At 39.6% G+C, this 19,009-nt stretch overlaps 2 protein-coding genes across 2 annotated transcripts; both read right to left on the bottom strand.

Moving 5' to 3' along the window:
- Positions 1-312: 312 nt before the first annotated feature.
- Positions 313-1,605, bottom strand: LOC108897173 (urease accessory protein UreE). The gene is made up of 4 exons (XM_018696643.2): positions 1,497-1,605; positions 1,358-1,404; positions 942-1,249; positions 313-673 (listed from the first exon to the last, which is right to left on the bottom strand). The coding sequence occupies exons 2-4, from the start codon at positions 1,374-1,376 to the stop codon at positions 638-640; spliced, it is 363 nt and encodes a 120-aa protein (XP_018552159.1). The 5' UTR covers positions 1,377-1,404; positions 1,497-1,605; the 3' UTR covers positions 313-637.
- A 3,481-nt stretch (positions 1,606-5,086) lies between these two features.
- On the bottom strand, positions 5,087-18,829 carry lss (lanosterol synthase (2,3-oxidosqualene-lanosterol cyclase)). The gene is given in 28 exon segments (XM_018696683.2): positions 5,087-5,322; positions 5,784-5,974; positions 6,063-6,149; positions 6,361-8,428; positions 8,606-8,684; positions 8,962-9,116; positions 9,118-9,133; positions 9,250-9,330; positions 9,413-9,478; positions 9,778-9,883; positions 10,443-10,539; positions 11,051-11,200; positions 11,332-11,382; positions 11,818-11,889; positions 12,575-12,631; positions 12,756-12,783; positions 12,986-13,083; positions 13,237-13,299; positions 13,301-13,356; positions 13,577-13,685; positions 14,379-14,514; positions 14,772-14,868; positions 15,215-15,336; positions 15,522-15,524; positions 15,736-15,841; positions 16,712-16,850; positions 17,355-17,523; positions 18,665-18,829. Coding segments are annotated over 25 exon segments (2,208 nt in total). The 5' UTR covers positions 18,679-18,829; the 3' UTR covers positions 5,087-5,322; positions 5,784-5,974; positions 6,063-6,149; positions 6,361-8,290.
- Between the last annotated feature and the right edge of the window lie 180 nt (positions 18,830-19,009).

Genomic DNA, 19,009 nt, shown 5'->3' with positions numbered 1-19,009 from the left:
GTTTGTCCAAGTTTTATTTTTTAAGATGAATAACAAGAACAATAAATAGTGGCCCTTGAAGACCAGTGTGCTAAAGCCTTCATATCAACATTAATTGAGTGTTTGATTACACAAGCTATCAAAAAGTGATTTGGGTGATTGCACTGGCAGTTCTAGGGCGTGATGTACTGTTATGACCGAGGAGTGGCTGAACAAATGTGCTCAGTCAACCTTCCCTGGACAAATACAGAGGCAACTTTGGTTACATTAGACAGAGTAGGAAAAGAGCATATTAAGAAACAAGGAGACAAAACAAAATAAAAAGGCAAGACATTGCATTATTAATTTATTGCAACTGATCACACACAGAAATCTGTTGCTCCAAAACACAATCGGGGATACAATAATATCTGTAATGTGTCTCTTACACCAAAGTTATGGAATTTTAATAATAGCTAAATGTTTATTTTTCATATACTGTATGTTTTGACAGAAGCCAGTGGGTACATTTTTATAAATATGCTGGTGTTTGATACAAATACAGTTTTAAGCTTTATTTTTGAAGACATATTTAGGCAGTAAAATGTTGATTATAATATATAATAAGAGGATGAAGGTTTCCAGGAGGCCAATTTCTCTCTCCATCCAGGAATCTTCCTCAGTCAGAGTCACTGCTGCAGGAGCTGCTGGAGGACTACAGCAGGGGTAAATGCAACAGATAGACATTAATGAATTACTTCAATCCTCTAAAGCTGATGTAAAGCTCAGATTCTAACTGCTTTCTTGCTTTCTTACTACAGGCTATTTCAATTTTTGCAGCATTTCTATGATTTCTGGTGAGTTGATATTTCATCATGTGATTCCTTATGCAAGTGCGGAATAACAAAAGTCATTTCGAGAGCAGATAAAACCAATTGTATTGCAATAATAGTATCATATCTGAGAAAATGATAGAATCTTACCCCGTGACAGTCCTTTCCTTTCTTGTGACACTTGCCATGCTTGTGACCGTGCTTGTGCTTGTGCTTGTGCCCATGTCCATGGCCCTGACCATGGCATTGTCCATGTCCATGTCCATGTCCATGTCCGTGTCCGTGTCCGTGAGCTTGGCCATGTCCGTAACCAGGCCCAGGTCCGTGTCCAGGGTAGGTTCCCTGTGGACCGTGGGGCTGAGGAGGACAGTTTGGTGGGACTGTGCCAGGAGGATAGTGAGGGTAACCTCCCGGCATCTGTTGAGGATGGTTTGGGTAACCGGGGGGATACTGGTTTCCTAAAAATTAGGCATAGGGAGGAATCAGATATAAGACAGTATTTAGTCAAACTGATCAAGTATATAAAACACATTTAATATACGTAATTTGAAAGTAGCTGTGTTTACCTTGGTTGTGTCCGTACATTTTGAAACTTCAGGTGAAACTATAGATCCTGGAAATGAAAAAAAAAAACAAAAAACACTTTTGTACTTCTGAAACTCAAAGAGCCACAGATCATCAGCAAAGTTTTAGAGGTGAACTTACTGTTTGCTGGAGAGCAGATCCATAGACAGAGCTGTCACCTGTTGGTCCTTTTTATGTGCAGCCACACCTCAATCTGAAGCCTGAACTCCTATCAGGACATTTTTGCTTTGTGACCTAAATGGGTGTGTGTATGTGTATAATCTTTATTATATAGTCAATATGGATCATATACAATCCAATGTATAGGTGTGTACAACCACACAAAAGCTTTTAAGATTTTGTTGTGTTGAACTTTTTGTCCAGTCAGAAATGTATTGATCATTTGCAATCTCATAACACTTGACTACTTTTCATCTTGAGTCTCTTTTTTCATTGCTTGATTTTGAATATTGAAATAGATTACTGGCATTTATTTAACAGCACATGATATTTTCAACCATGACATCAATTACATATATATCAAGTGCACTAAATTTTATTTTATTTTATTTTTTTTTAAATCAGCTGTTATAGAAAAGTACACCACTGATTGGTACTGGGCCAGAAGTGCAACATGTTTGAATGTTTCTTTCTGTAGAAGGCAGTGTAGCAGCTACCAGCTGTGTGTGAGGTTTTCGTATTCAATGCACACAGCGTAGACAAAAAGGCACCAGGCTACTCATTATCTGTCAGCGTCAGTGACATGGAAGATTTACAGCTGACCAAATATACAGGTGATAAAAGCAGGATTCAAATAAATGTACTGGGGAGGTGCAGGGTGTGTAACTATTAGTGAAAAACATTGCTGAACAAAGGTCTTAATTCAACCTTCCCTGGGTAAATAAAGATAATATAAGTGCATGCTGAGAGATAACATATGCAGAGTCATAAGAAACTCTGAGGTCAAATGAAAAAGAGAATAAAGAGGCAAGACTTTGTCAGGATTACTTGCTTTTATAATGAAAAGTTGCATGTTGTTTATCATAAAGGAACAATTATGATCAGTGTCCAATACATAAAAAAGCAGTTGTAAAAATCATTTAAAGCAACACTCCTGGTAAAGTGAGTCAGACAGACTCCCTCTACTTGAAAACTTATTGGCTTTGTACCTCATACAAGACAATATAATGTGATTTAAAAAGAATTATCTTGCAGTTAATATCCCAAGAGTTGAAAAAACACACATGCTTTATAATGCAGGTTGTTTAATAATTGATTATAATTGAAGGCAGAAAGATAAAGATGTCAAGGTGGCAACTTGTCTGGTTTCTCTTTCCATCTTGAATCTTCATCTAGTCAGAGTCACTGCTGCAGGAACTGCTGGAAGACTACAACAAGAGCAAAACATTGTCATTTCAACTAGTGGTTATGTGTCAATCAATACATTTAATTGATTTAAGAAATGTTTTGTTGCTAAATCATCTACTATGTTCACTAGCTAATTGCTAATGTGATATACAGTTGCTTTTTGGAGCTTAAGCACTGAAAGCAGGCGTCTGTTACAGTTGAAAACAGCTCTATGATATTAAATCAGAACAGTAAAGCTGCAAGTCAGAAAACCAAAACAATGAGCTAAAAGATGCTAAAAAGCTCCAAATTGCTGAGGCTAACTGTGAAGATGGGTGATGATGCTCTATGGGTTCATCACTACAGGTGACTACAGCCACTTTATGGTGATCTTTCAATATGCTCAGCCAAGAAGTGCCTAAACTTCTGCAAACTTTCATCATAGAGATGGCACCAGGAAACATTCATATGAGTCATTTCTGGGGCAGTTACATTGGTTGTTTTGGAAGAAGTGTTGTGTGTGGATGTGACAGACAGACTGACATTTTGTCAGTGTTGTACAATATTTACTTTGGCACACTGGAGAGTCCCTAGTTTTCACAACAATTGCTCAATATAATAACTGGATCTTACCCCATGACACTCCCTTCCTCTCTTGTGACAATGGCCGTGCATGTGACCATGCTTATGTCTGTGGCCATGACCACGTCCATGCCCGTGGGGCCCATGACCATGCCCGTGGTGCCCATGTCCATGTCCGTGGTGCCCATGTCCATGTCCGTGGTGCCCATGACCATGTCCATGGTGCCCATGTCCATGATCATGACCATGACCATGACCATGACCATGACCATGACCATGAACATAGCCAGGTCTACTTTCACACCCAGGCCCTGGTCCATGACTATTGCCTCCATATCCTCCACAAGGTGGAGCTACAGGATAATACCCAGGTGGACCACAAGGCTGAGGAGGGCACGGTTGGGGTGGGGCAGGGCCTGGTGGACATTGAGGGTACCCTCCTGGCCCTGGCTGAGGATGACAGCCAGAGGGATACTGGTTTCCTAGTCAAATAAAGATGGTGCTAATCATTTTCTCTTCCAGTATAATATTTATGTCAATTTTTGCTCCTTAAAATTCAATGAAGAATGTTTGACAAAAAGAATAAAGAGTCATTTTTATTGCAAGTGAAACAAGACTGAAAATGAACAAAAGACAATTACAAGTCAATTTTTTGTTTTTACCTCGGTTATGCCCGAACATTTCAAAATTTCAGATCCAAATCCTGAAATTGAGAGAAGAGACTAATATATACACAGATTCTCTTTTAACATAAGAAAAGAAGTTCCCCTTTCTAAAGGTATGGATATATGCAATTGTAACATAAAATGGTTTGTAAAATGTTCCCAAACCGAGCAGGTCATAACTATCATATGTACAGTTTGTGTTAAATATATTACGAAGCCATGATCACACAATAATGCAATAGGGTTAACAAAGGAAATACAAAACTACATGTAAGCAAGATAGCAAGGTCAATCAAAACACACACACACACACATTTATTTATATAGCGCCATATCACAACAACAGTCATCTCAAGTCACTTTTCATATAGAGCAGGTCTAGACCGTACTCTTTAAAATAGGTATTTACAGAGAGAAACAAACAAACACTTACTTCATAGTAATTTCTCCTAAGTAGCTACTAGTAAACTTACTGTGTGCTGGAATGCAGATCCTGTACACAGCGGTCTGCTGGCTGTGATTTTATATGAAGCCACACCTCAGCTAGAAACAATCCAATACTCATCATAAAAGGCGGTGTCTAAACTCCCACCAAGTTTATTTTTTCAACTTTTTTTTTTTTTTTTTTTTTTTGCAAGGTGTGCAAACATACGGTTAATTTTTTGTGCTCTTTATTTATGACAACTGTTTTTGACAACACAAGGTACCAAATAAGGAACAATGACAAGAATACCAATGGATGATAAAAATAAGCCCTAAGATTTGTGCATATTACAATCATTATTATTATAATCATTATTATAAGGATTAGAAAATGACATACCATTTACCACCATCCATTGGTATTATTAAGAGTGACATTAGCAATGTAAACCAATATCACACCCAGCCCCACTATCCCTCCCCCATAGATCCAACTGGGACTTTGCCCAGGATCATTTCATTTTTCTACAAATAAAACTCCATCAGAATCATTTGAAAGATGTCATAATGACATAACAAAAGTTGTGAAAAGCCCATATACAGAACCAAATCAACAAGTCGACATGAATGATGATGAAAAAAAAAAAAAAGAATTAAAATGTCCCACCAGTAAGAAGAGAGAATGACTGAAGCTGTGTAGAGAGAATCCATCAATCTGTTTTCACCTTGAAATTTATTCTTAAAACTTGTTTCTTAGACCAAAAATACAAATACATTTTGGTTACAAACATTTTTAAAATCATATATGAATATAACCAAACATTAGGCCATAAAGTGAAGAGATTATTGTATAAGATAATAGGATGAAGGTTTCCAACTGACAACTTGTTTTATCCAGAAATCTTCATCTAGTCAGAGTCACTGCTGCTGCTGCAGGAGCTGCTAGAGGACTACAAGAGGGATAAACACAAGAGACACCAATTATTTCATCATTTAAATCCTTTGGCGAAAAACTACCAAACTGAATTTAATTTTACATTATTATTTATGTGTCTGCAAATGAGTTTGTCTGTAAACTCTCAGTTTTCATGTATTGTGTCCAAAAGGTCACCAGTTCAAGCCCAGGACAGAGAGAGACAAATTGGGCTGGGGAGGGGAAAGAGCAGCACTTGCTCCTCCTCTGACTACTGTTAACATGCCCTTCAGCAAGGCATTAAACCCCGTAACTGCTCCAATGGCATCATATAAGAATTATGGTTGTCTCAAGTGACATCCTAGTGTATGTATTTAACTGTGAAAGTGGAGCATAGTATTCCCACACAAGAGTATTTGTACTCACACTGTACTTCCTTTGGCTAAATAACCTTCAAAATATTATGAATGTTCTGCAAACTGCGTTATTGAATCTTACCCCATGAGAGTCCTTCCCCTTCTTGTGACACTTTTTATGCTTATGGCCATGCTTGTGCTTGTGCCTGCGCTTGTGTCCAGGTCCATGTTTGTGGCCATGGCCACCACCGCCACCAATGCCACCACCGCCACCACCGCCACAGTGTCCATGTTTGTGACCGCCTCCACGTCCGTGGCCATGGCAATGGCCTCCTGGAATAAATAATATGTATTACCCACTCAATACATTTGGAACAAGGAGGTGAAAATGAGCCAAAAGCAATGCAGCAGCGTTGTTTACCTCGGTTTCTGTCCATTTCAGAACTTCAAACCCCTAAACTGAAGAAGATGCTAAAGAAAATGCTTTAGATAATTTCACACAGATCCCCTGTGAACAGAAAAAGTCACATAAAAATACCTGAGATGGCAATGAACTTCACAGAACATTCAAACTTGGAAGATGCAGCTATACGGTACGTTAAGATGTGAAATGAACAACATTAAAATCATACCAGAAAATGACCATCATCCTTTGTACATATATGCATTCAAAGTTACGAACGGATAGATTATAAGCAGAGTTTTAGAGGTGAACTTACTTGGTGCTGGAAAGCAGATCCACAGATGCAGTGGCCACCTGTTGCTCCTTTTTAAGGGCTGCTACACCTGTAGTTGTTCATGGGGGGCAGTGCCTGTAGTCCCATCACAAAATCTATGCTATGTGAGGGTGTGGTGAACATTGTGATGTGATATTTTCTGCTAGATTCCAGTCCAGCACACATGAACACATACATTGCAACCAGGGAGTTCATTCTTAGTTCTTTTGTTTTCTGCACAGCGCGTTTGACAAGCTTGTATGTTTGATACTTTCCTACTGTGATGTTATCAGACAAGAAAACCTGTATTTTCTCTTCTCATGAGTGAAGAAAGACATTTGGTCTGTTTTCTTTGCATGCATACACACAAAAGGTTTTCTTGTTCACTCTGTTTTGAAAGGTGCATTTTCCATTTGGCTTTGTGATGCTTACCCATGTTGTTAACACACTGAGAAAACTGTTCTAACTTTTTACATCTCATGGTACACACACACTGGACAACATGATAACAGGCAATGATGCTACCTAGGAATAAGTAAAACACAATAATCAATATTTATCAAGTTAACTCAGTGCACATGTGTAATACATCAAAATCCAAGTGATGTGGCTTTAAAAGGCCTGTTCAGCACTTGAGACTTGGTTTCTGCTTTCAGGTCTCTTGTCAAGACAAGTATTTATTGAGTCAAGTGTCAAGTCCGAGGTCAATCTATCCATCCATCCATCCATCCATCATCTGAGTTTAGTAAAGTCTAAACTCAAGTTCAAATCAAATCTTTAGCGAGTCATGTCACAAGTCACCCATTTAGGGAGTCACATCTCAAGACATATATTTAAGGAGTGAAGTCTCAAGTGAAGTCTTAAGGGAGAAAATCAGGTCATTCTTTCCATTTGGGCAACATTGCAACATCACTTGACTGACTCGGTGCTACCAGCGAGTCATCCAAAGGAGGATATGTGGAAAATGTGAGGGAGGTGAGTTAAAACTAGCTTTATTATCAGCATCTGTGCTATACTTAAGACTCTAAACAAACAATAGACAACAGAAAACACACGCTTATCCAGTTACAGTGTTGTTTTGTCTGCCTGTTATCCAAGAACGGGATCTAACTGCTGGCTTCTGCAGTCACCTGTCCCTGCACCTCAGCAACACTAGTAAACACACATACAGTTTATGTTTATTTGAGATACTCCCATGATAAAGCACTCAGGCACTCCTCCACATACAAATCTCAAAACATTCCTTGTGACCACACCTTTGAAAGTGTTTTCCATTTCAACTCAGGTGTGTTAGTGAAACTTGAGAGAGAACCTTGAAAGTGGTGAAAGGGCAAACAACTGACACTTTAGAAACTAATTACTTCTCCACAGAATAAATCAGGATCTAATGAGTAGCAGAGAACCCAGCCTCACACGCACCACAAAGTGCAACACGCCATGAGTGCATGCAGTGTGACTAACAATCTAGTTTGTATTCTTTATTGCAGATTTGACAATATATAGAAAGTCTGCACCTAAAGTTTACTGGCAGACTATGATTGCAAGGTTGCAGGTTTGAATTCTCTCTGGATGTCGCAACATTTGCTGCAAGTCCTGACTGAAAGCAAATGCAAAAAGTTTTGTGATGAATTCTTTTCCAAATAGAAGAACTGCTGTAATTTCCATATGTGCTTTGTGTCTGATCAACATGGACACAAATGCTTTTAAACACTTTGTAAACCAGAGAATATTAACTGGGTCATTGAGTTGATCACAACAGATTTGAAAGGAGGAGCACCTCTTGTGGATGAGCAGTGCTGGAATGTCAACATAGAAAGAAATCCAACGAATGACGTGTTACTTTATCTGATGGTTCAACCGTCAAATTCCTCTTTAGTTGAAGACATTCTGTTTTCTCTCTCTGGCACACAGTCTGATTCACTTTTTAAATTCTTCATAGTTTGACCTTCCCAGCTAGCGCGCTGCTAGGGTAAAGTGTTGAGAAGCGGCCAAGGGTCCAGACTGGAAAGACATTTCTGTAGGAGGTGTAGCTGATCGCACAGCTCTTGTTAAACACTCCTGCGATATTCTCCTGACGAGATGGAAGCATAGAAAATCACACATCAGATAACATAATATTTCCTATTTTCAGTATTCATTTGTTATACGTCGTATTAATGGTAGCATTAATATGGTATTAATAGTAAGCTATGTATAATAAGAGTATACAATATGAAAGTAATAAAACATATGCAAAGCAGAGACTCACCTGTGGCCAGTCTCCATTGGGCAGCTGCTTGTCAATCAGCAGCTGTACTCCTCTCTCAATGGCCTGCCTGTCAGGGTGCCTGGTTACACAAACAAGTGAAGTAGAATTTGAAAAAAATGATTTTGCTTGGATTTGATCAGTTTGTTTTGATTAATTTCTTTTTTTATTAAATCAAAAACTGCAAATTCCTTTCATAGTCAGGTGAATAAACCATATAATGATCAAAGGCACAGCAAATAAATAATACTTGACTACACGTGGCTAAAATCAACAGGCAAGTGTCAGTTTGTCTTGAATCAATCACATCCGGTCAGATGTGATCCAACCAAGTCACACTGAGTTAAGGGTTACTCTACCTGACAGCCATGAGGCCTAACAAAGCCCAGCAAGTGTTGTGGATCTGAGCAGTGCTGCTCTGGATGTAGCGCCGCTGCTCGCACGACTCAAAGTCCTCCCCCCAGCCTCCGTCCGACATCTGTCGGTCCAACAGGAACTGACAAGCTTTCTGCACCTTCTACACACACATCCCTGAAGACACAGGGGTGCAGTTTAGTAATGCAGGCTAGGAGTTAATGGGTGTTCCTGTGTGGCTTGTTCAATCATGAGTAAAAGTTTCAGTGATCTGTGGTCTGTGGAACTCTTACTTATCCTTGTAGATGTGACCCATACAAGCAAAGGCTTCAAGGCCAAACCATATTCCATATGTGAAGCACACTCCCCAGGACCTGTGCACAAGCAGAAAAAGACTGAGCTTGACCGGTTGATTAGGCAAGATATCAGACGGTAAAATCGCAAGTGTGGGCTTACCCTTCCCAGGATCCATCAGGCCTCTGCACCTTCCTGCAGTACTCCAGTCCATCTCTCAGAGTGGACCTGAAGAAGAAAAAATAACCTGTTTTACAGGCTTCATCTCTTTCCCCTAGGGTTTTAATCTCAAATTTCAACAAGAAGTAAGAAATCATTTAGGTTTTTTTTCTGTTGATTCCTCTCATCATGTCTTGCTAAAACCATTTCACATTAACTGCAAATATAAATATGTTCCATATAGCCAGAAATGTGTGCACAAAGAGGGGGTGTGCGCATTTCATTCGTTCAATCAGATCAGGTATTTCTGTGTCATTCAGTAACTGAAACTAGTGCATGTCAACACGTGCATTTGTTGTGTAGTATACCTTATCTCTTCAGCACGGTGTTCGGGGTATGCCTTCTGGAAGTGCCTCAGAGCCTGCATTACAGCTGAGGTACATTCAACATAGGTATAATCTATCATGATGTCACCTGTTTGTGTGTGTGTGTGTGTGTGTGGGAAAGCCACAGAGAGAAAGGGAGAGAGAGAGAGAGCACACAGTGTTACATTCATGACATTTCACAACACATACTACATCATCTCTTTAATAGAGAACATGACATTATTAGGCTCTTTGCCCTTTAACACTCAAAAGGCCATAATATTGCAACACACCCACAGTGCAATGGAGAACGTTTTCCAGTTGTTACATGTTGAAATGAGACTCAAATGTCATGTTTATATTTGGGTCCTTGTTTCCCTTTCTCATATCTGCTGGGTTGAGTCACAGTGGCATTCCTTTCAGTGAACAGTGAATTGAGCTCCCTGGCGTAGGACCATGAAACCAGGCTGCAGCATGCATGGTGATCTCATTAAATATGAAATCAGATCTTGTCTCTAACAGCAAGAAATCAATGCAGTAACTTTCTGTGCCATGCCTTTTTCTCCGTCTCTCACTTTGTGTAACAACACAGATTGAAATGAATGTTTTGAAATTGATAGAGAACTGCATGAATTGGCTACTGAGTAAGATGCTGGCGACATACTCACCAAACACCTCAGAAGGGTTGAGTAGTTCCAGGAGTCTACCCCCTCTCTTAGTTTCATATGTGGCAAATCCACCGTCTGAGTTTCTCATGCTCAGCAGCTACAAAAAGACAATAGACACGTGGTGAAAAAGCTGTAATACTGCAGGACTACAGTAGCAAATTTTCAGTAGCACAAGTGATAAGAGGGGCTCATGGTTTCAGTTTAGACTACGGCCTGGTTTTGGCTTGCATATGGGATGAAATGATAACAATAAATACAGTTGCTGGTGGTTGGAATTTGTTAATTTTGCACAAAACCATTCTAGCTGTGTGTCCCCTTTTCAGTCTTTTGGCTATGTTAAGCTGGCTTACAATATTCTCACCCAAACTTTTGGGAGGGAAAGCACATAAGCATATTTTCCCAAAATGGCGAACTATTCCTTTAAACCAGTGAAGTAATTGAATTGCAGGATCAGGAGCTTCTCATAAAGGATGAAATAGGGATAGATGGCAATGGTGATATATTTCTGAGCTTATAACACCAACGGACTTGGGGCACACTGGTGAATGAAACTTCAAAAAAGGTAAATTATTCATTTCATTTCATTCATTTTTTGTCTGTAGTCCCACCACATTGACAGCGTCATATAGATGCTCAGAGGTGACAGGCTGGCTGATGGAAGGACAGAACTCCTGCAGCAGCATCACTGACTTCAGGCCCTCAGCTGTGCAGTCAGCCACGATCCAACCACAGTCACGGGTACTGAAGGGGAAGCCTCCCTTAAATATAAAAACACAGGGTTATACAATGCAGAGCATTTTTCCTCCCTGGATATAATTGCAAGAGGCATTTCAGTCTTTTAGAGAGTAATGGTTGAAAAAAAGAGGCTCTCGTGCAACATCACTTTTACCTTGTTCATCTGTCTGTAGTACTTCTGGTATTCAGGAGGATTCTCAGGTATCTGAAGGAGTGGAAAAAACTGGTCATGCATAAATCATTTAAATGACAACAGTGGATGCTCATATTACATTGTTTTAACCTTTAGCCCACCTGAATGTCCTGCAAGTGTATCCAAGTATTAACATGTTTTTTTCTTCTTCATGATGAAAATACCTGAGTTCTCACAGCTTTTAAATCTCTTTTTAAAACATACTTTTTTTAAAATAAGAAAAAAAAATCTCAAAATAGAATAAAGTGCTATGGAAAGATATCAGGCACTAGGCCATCATAAACCACAGATCTCAAGATCTTATGACCATAACAAAGTTGTGTATGCTCTGACAAATAGAAGTGAAAACACTGCACGGATCTAAGTGTGCTGAGATCTTTTTCTGTCATCATGAATGAATATCTGCAAACACGAGTATAAAGGAGGATAGTTGATAGTTGATAGTACCTGTGTGATGGTGAGAAAGTTATGGGCGTGTTGGAGGCACTCAGCAAGCCTAGGGCTGTCCTGGGCTCCTGCCTGAAAGAACCCAACACACACACAACTCATTATAATCAGCTATATGATACATGTACACAGGGCTCAAACAGCTGATCTGTGATGAGTTATTAGTGACAATACTGACATTTCTCTTTTAGTACTATTAGATTTGAGGGAAGTGCCTGACATAATTGATGACAACATCCAAAGTGAAAGACTCGAGAAGTGGCTCAGTACTTGCTGTGTTTGCATCCAGTGTAAAGCGGCAACAATGTTCTGTCTCTCCTGGTAATTTTAGGTCTAGAAAAGCTGACATCCTATGTGGAGTCCCTCAGGGGTTAATACTGGATCAATTACTGCTCAGTTTGTACATATTTTCTCTAGGCCACATGGTATCGGAAACATAACTTCTGTTATCATATTTACACCTCATGACACCCAGTTATACCTATTCCTGTCGCCTGTTAAATCACTGGCAACATGCATCAAAGTCAAAAACAACTTGATGTCCCAGCAGCTTAACAAGGGCAAAACTGAAAGTCAGTACCTCCTGTCAGTGAGATTATTACAATGCCCTCCTCAGTGGTACACCAAAAAAACTGAGGGTCAATGATGGTTAATACAAATTGTTGCGAGTCATATTAAACCTGTTCTTTATAATATATGCCTGTTTGCTTGCTTGTATCAACATTACTTCTGGTGTGAGTGGCCAAGTTTGCATTACCTCAAGGAAAGCCTGTACAGCAAAACAAGTATCCCATAGTTGAGATCCATTGGTGCCCTGTGCAGAACAAAAAAAAAGAAAAAAGAAAAAGTACAAAGTAAGGAGACTAAAAGTCTGGGAAGTGAAAAGCACTGCTTCAAAACTGCTACATGTAAATGTACACACTGCCACTCAACATCACCTGCATTTTCATGCCATCTAGTCCCAGCCTGGAACACAGAGAGCTTACTGTTAATCAACATTTTACTTTCATGAACACAATTGGTTAAGGACTTATAACTACTAAATTAACAATTTTTCACATTATACATTTATATTGACATATATAGCACATATATTTCATAAGAGCCCTTCTTGAACACCTAATTGAGCAGTCATAGTTTCAAAGATTGTTTTGACTGTTTGACCTACCAGAGGTAGTCAGGGATCCTGGACACATGCTCCTGAAAAACTGGAGAGGCAGGACCATCTACATACCAGCGAACCAGCATATTTATAGTCTTGGAGATCTGAGGAGAAAGGCCAATACTTCACGTTCACACACAATCTCTGTCTTTAACAGCACCAAATATATACACCATTCAGCCACACCATTAATACTGGTAACTGACTTTAATGTTTGATATTGTGTTCTTTGTTTTGGATATCTGTGTATTTATTACCGGTCCAATGCTGATACATTTAGTGAAGCGGTCGTCAGCCTGGATGTGCTCATACAGCTCTTTTGACAGCCCTTCCTCTCAGTGTGGTGCTGTGGTGGGCTTCATACACATTTAACACCACTGCAGGGAATCAGGAACAGAGTCACAAGGTTAGGAATAGTGATTCAAAGGGCAGCTTTTAGGAAAAATTCCAATGGAAAACACTTCTTCTTTATAATTGCATAAAAATATCCTGTAGCCAGGGATACGCCTAATATTTTTGTTGTTTTTTTTCATTGAGTGCATCTGTATGCCGTTGGTTTATCATCATGGTGCATCGTGGTGCGTGGTGCATACTTACTGTAGGCGAAGGTGAGTAGTGTGCTGTGAGGTGTGTACATGTCACATGCTGCCACATTGTTCCTCTGAGCTGGCCAGTTGATGGTGGCATAGTCTTGGACATAAAGTTCCTGCAGAATAAGGAACAAGACAAAACAACTGTCAGAATAAAAGAAAAAACTGCACTGGGCTGCTCTTGTGTATATTTTAAAGGCTTTTCACAGAAAAACACAGTTACATTCCTGGATATTCCCACATTGATATACAGATGGGAGATAAATTAAAAGAAAAACTGAATAAATGAGTGAGGAAAAAAAAATTTGATGTGAGTCATATGCTATGGCCTTCATAAGCACCAGATCTAAGCTGGACTGAAAACCAATTAGAGCAACCAGAACTCTAGCGAATAACTCTAGTACAATTCAGAGACTTGGAGAAGCTATGACAAGAAGCATGGAAATGTTGAAGAGGCTTATGGTGGAACAACACCACACAAATACACTTTTCCTAGGGCTATACCAATTACTATGGATGGGGACATAGTCATCCCTGTCTCCATGACTTTTCCAGGTATTTCCTTTAATTTGTCACCTGTCTGTAACTTAAACAGCAAACTGACTTATCAAACAAAAAAGATAAATCAATAATTAAATTAAGAATTTTCAGCCCAACTGTTGATACTGACTGCAATTCATTTCAGTAGTGCTGCATTATGAGTCATCATGATGGCACAACACATCACCTGTATTTCTGAGTTTATCATTGACTCTGGCTGTAATGTACAGAGTATGGTGCCCCCTTGTGGGACTGTTTGGCTTCAGCACCTGTCTAAGGCTGAGGACCAGGGCGTCTTCCTCAGCTGCCAGTCTGACTGCATAGCAGTAGCTCATGGGGAGGTAGACCTGGCGACAATGACACCACAAAGTAGAGGGGTGGGCAGGCATCCAAGCTGGGAACAACCTGGAACAGACAACATGACATCATGCCTGAATTCATTCAGGAAATATGTTCTCACTACCATAAATATTTAACAGCTAAGAAAAGCTTTTAAAAATGTCTGCCTGATGACCTAATGTCTGGTCTTTGCCAAGGCAGTGAACCAGTGGATCACTGCTGTCTCTCCTGGTGCAACATAATAATGTTATCTCTTCTTTGTACTTAAAGTACAGTTGATGCATAGGAGACAGTATAAGGGGGTGTTAGAACATTCAGCTTACCACATCTCTGGTAGGAGTGTGTTCATTCCCTCCCAACTGTAGACATTTAAAATGGCCAACCAGAATTTACCCCATGAGGGAATTCCTACTGCACCACCTGAACAAAATAAAAAAAACAAAAACACAGAGAGCTTAGGTATACAGCAAGAAACACAGAACCCTGACTTGGTTATTACAATAAACATGGCCTCACGCTGTTACATGAATTTGCAGGAAATCACTGAACACAAGGAAGTAACAAATTTTCCTGTTAAAAAAAATCTGTTCTTCACATTTAGAGGATTTGGGATGGCAGTATGTGAGTTACCAGTAGAGAAAGATGATCAGGACTGAATATAAGTATTACTGTACTTGGTTGATTATAGCTTTATTAATAATAGAATGTGTGTTTAACAGGGCTTTGTGCTGCTTTTGATGTATCATTTTAACTTATTCATCCCCACCTTTGCTGTGCAGGTTGTTCCTGGCTCGAACCATATCTGGATCATCCGGCTCTAATCCCAAGATCCTTAATGAGGTGTAACTCAGCGCTGTGCCAAAAACGGTAGACTTGTCTTCAATATGTCTGCAGAAAGCAAAACACACACACACACACACACACACACACACACACACACACACACACAAAGCTCTCATAATCTATATTCAACATAGTCTGTCACTGTATAATATAAGACATTTCCCCTGTAATCATTTTTGTAGCAGTGGTGATGAATACACTTTGAGTTACACTTCTGGTAATTACTATACAATCTTCATGTGCAGTTCAGTACCAGTCACATGTAGATGCTTGTATCATAAGTTTTCATTTCATTATAATGCTGACCTTTAACTATCTATTTCTGGATAAGATGACAAAAATTACGCTTGTACAACTGTTAGAAGTCTAGGCATTTTTCAACTTTTGACGGTCACTCAAATGAGTGTCGAAAAACAAAAAAAAGTGTGCGGTTGACTTACAAACCCCAGCCCTCCGTCTGGCAGCTGAACGGAGCGCAGGTATCTCACCATCTCCTTCTTCCAGGCCATGGCCAGAGGAATCTTAGCCACGTGGCATGTGATCAGGAGGCCTGAGGAGCACACACATATGGGTACACGTACACATCAAGAGAGACAGAAGCAAATGCATGAAAAAATGGTATCATGAAATCCTCTGGACCTGCTGATATGCAGATTAGGTAAATTGCCCATAGGTGCCTCTATATGCACCCGGACCCAGACTTCTCCCAGTCTGGCTCTGGGAGGCAGACACCCTCGGTATCTTTAACAGCAGGCTTAAAACTTTCCTTTTTGATAAAGCTTATAGTTAGGGCTGGCTCAGACTCGCTTGAATCATCCCTTAGTTATGCTGCTATAGGCCTAGACTGCTGGGCGATTTCCCATGATGCAATGAGCTTCTTGCTCTCCCTCTCTCTCTGTCAGTGTTAATTCATATCCCATAAATACATGTTACTAACCCAATATCTTCCCTTTCTCATTGTCTTGTGCTCTTTCGCCTCTCTCTCCTCTTCTGTCACTTTCTGCAGGTATTTGGAGCTGTAGAGTCTGATTTGTGATGACAGGCCTCCTGCTGCTCCTACAACCACGCTCAACACCTGCTGCTATACGTAGAAATTATTTGTGCTGCTTCTAGTATTACTGTTAGTTGTAATCACTACTTAAACTGTCATTACTATTATTACTACTATTGTATTACTGATACCAATTTATATTTTTATATGGACTCTGCATTATGCTATGTTCTCCTGTCCCTACTCTCTACACTTGTGATTCAGTGCTATATAAATAAAACTGAACTGAATTGAATTGAATATGCCGGCCCCGTGATAGACTGCCAACGCATCTGCCTCTTGCCCATTGTCAGGGATTGGCTACCTCAAAGAATAAGCAGTATAGCTAATGGATGAATGGAAGGGCATGGGGAGAATGATTTGTCTTACCTGGGAGCAGGAAGAGAGGTCCACCATAGTCCCCTGCCCAGTGACCGTCCTCAGCCTGGAGGTGACTGTAGAAGTGCATACCTTTCAGAGCAGCATCTACGGCTGTGCGGGCAGCTGGAGAGTCAGACACAAACTTATTCTGTGGAGAGATTACAGGATTTGAAATTAACAGTACAATTCAGGAGTCTACCATCCACTTTGGTTACCAGTATTAAAAACAACAATAATTTATATTTTATGTGATTCTTGTCTATTCTCCTATTCTATGCTTTAAGTGAACTTTATTGCTGTAACATGAAAACTGTGTACCACAAGAGTGTTTGTTTTGCACAGAACTATTCAGTGAGAATTATTAATTGGACTCAAATGATCCAACAGTGCACTGTAAAAAAAAAAGAAAAAAAAAGTAATGAACAAGAACTGAACACTAACCAAGTGGTAAATATTAAAGTGTATTGTGGATAATCTAATAATTGTAAAAAAAAGTTGGACAACTGATGGCAACACATCATATGACCTCAATATATACTAACCTACATAGTGGATACTAAAAAGTGAATATTGATATGTAATTGAGCGGCTATCCATCTTCTTAACCACAGCCTAACTTCACTGTTACAAAAAAAGAAAGAAAAAAACCCACCGTGTCCATGCCTAGTGAATGGGCTTCCAGCATGGTCTGCTCTCTGTCTGGGGTTTCCTGATCTTCCACATAGTGCCAGGTCTGCCTCCCCTCAACATTAGTCAGTCTCCAGCGGCTCAGGTCTGTGGATGGCTCTGTCCTGTACGGCCCCCCTCGCCTCCGCAAATGCCTAGCAGAGACAGCTGGTTTTAGTTCTGCTAACTCACTCTATATGTAATTTGGTAGTTAAAGAGGTTTTTTTTATTTTTTTTTTACTAAATGTAGGATACTGTTACGTCTTGTGCAATGGACATTTTTCTTCAGCAGGTCAAAGGTGCATAATCATTTTAAGGGCAGTGTTTTCTCCCTGTGAGAGAACTCATTAAGGTTTCTCATAATTAAACCAACTGGCACAATAATTGCCATTAATATTTTTACATCTAATAAAAACATTGTGAAGCTTATAATAAACCTACGAATTGTCAGGGGTGTTGATTCATTTTGTGATTTTTGTCATCTTGTATGGCTTATTATCAGCATTACCTTGTAGTGTTTAGTTCCTACCTTCCTACCTAGAAGAAGATTCCTTTAACAGATGGTTTTTAGTTCTCTGTTACTTGCACATTTTTACAGTAAAAAACTACCAAATTAAAAGTACTCACTGCGGAGCAGAGTGCCCCATGTTATTGTTAGACTATTCATTATCATTTGGTTATAATTACTCATGCATTACTGTAACTGCAATTCAATTCTGTAGCTGATTGAGGAGGAGTAACTATACTTTGGGTTGTTTAAATTGCATCATATTTTGTATGCTTATAAACTCAATCTACAACGTAACCTATACATGCAGCTGTCAAATTAATAGGTGTAGTAACATAAATTGAGGTTCACAAGTACTTAATAACTGCACTTAAATACGGTTGCTAGTGAGTAAATATACTTAGTTAAATTCCACCCATTAACTATATCTTGATAACTTGTTCATCTTATTCTTGTCTGTAGTCCATTTTGAAAGCTTTATCAAGAGCAAGTATCTTATTTTCAATCAAATTTATACACAGTTATTGGTCTGAACTGACAGAAGAGGACTGTAAAGCGCTTGTCTACGATAGCTCTGCTCCTGAGAAAGCAACTCTAACACCACAGACAGGCGTACAGCCTTTGCTAAAACCTTTCTGATTGAAGTTACAGCGATGTTCAACAGTGGATACATTAATTCAGACCTTCTCACAAAAGCTCCCGTCGCTTTCCCATCATTATTCGGAGAGTAGTAGTAGTTATGGCGACATTAAATTAAAAAAAAAGTACATATATATATATATACTCACGTTCCCTCAGTCATAGCTGCGGCTCACAGATACAGACTTGAATCCTCCGCTGAATAGCCTGACTGAATTTCTTTTCAGGTGTTCTTCAAGTTCAGCCCCTTTTTCTCTTTTCACGGGTACTGTAGTGCTTTAAAGAAACTATTGTTCATTGTATAATACAGTTCAGACTACATCTCCCAGGAGACGTAGCGGTGCCGTCCGAGGAGTTTTTTACATGGAGAGACATGAGCAGAGACTCAACTGTCCAATGACGAACCGACTGGGCGGAGAAATAGGCGGGCCTGCCGTGAGGTTCTCCAATCACAGCGCTCCTACGATAAATACTACACATGTGCTCACACATTG

Source organism: Lates calcarifer, linkage group LG1 (genome assembly GCF_001640805.2).
Source record: "Lates calcarifer isolate ASB-BC8 linkage group LG1, TLL_Latcal_v3, whole genome shotgun sequence".
NCBI classification, from domain to species: domain Eukaryota; kingdom Metazoa; phylum Chordata; class Actinopteri; family Centropomidae; genus Lates; species Lates calcarifer.
This window is presented reverse-complemented; position numbering and strand designations above follow the sequence as displayed.

Bases quoted from the DNA above. Each gene is read 5' to 3' on its own strand.
- LOC108897173 (XM_018696643.2), bottom strand. The intron at 674-941 runs GTAAGATTCTAT...CCCCTGCTGTAG, and splicing joins AAGGAAAGGACTGTCACGGG to TCCTCCAGCAGCTCCTGCAG.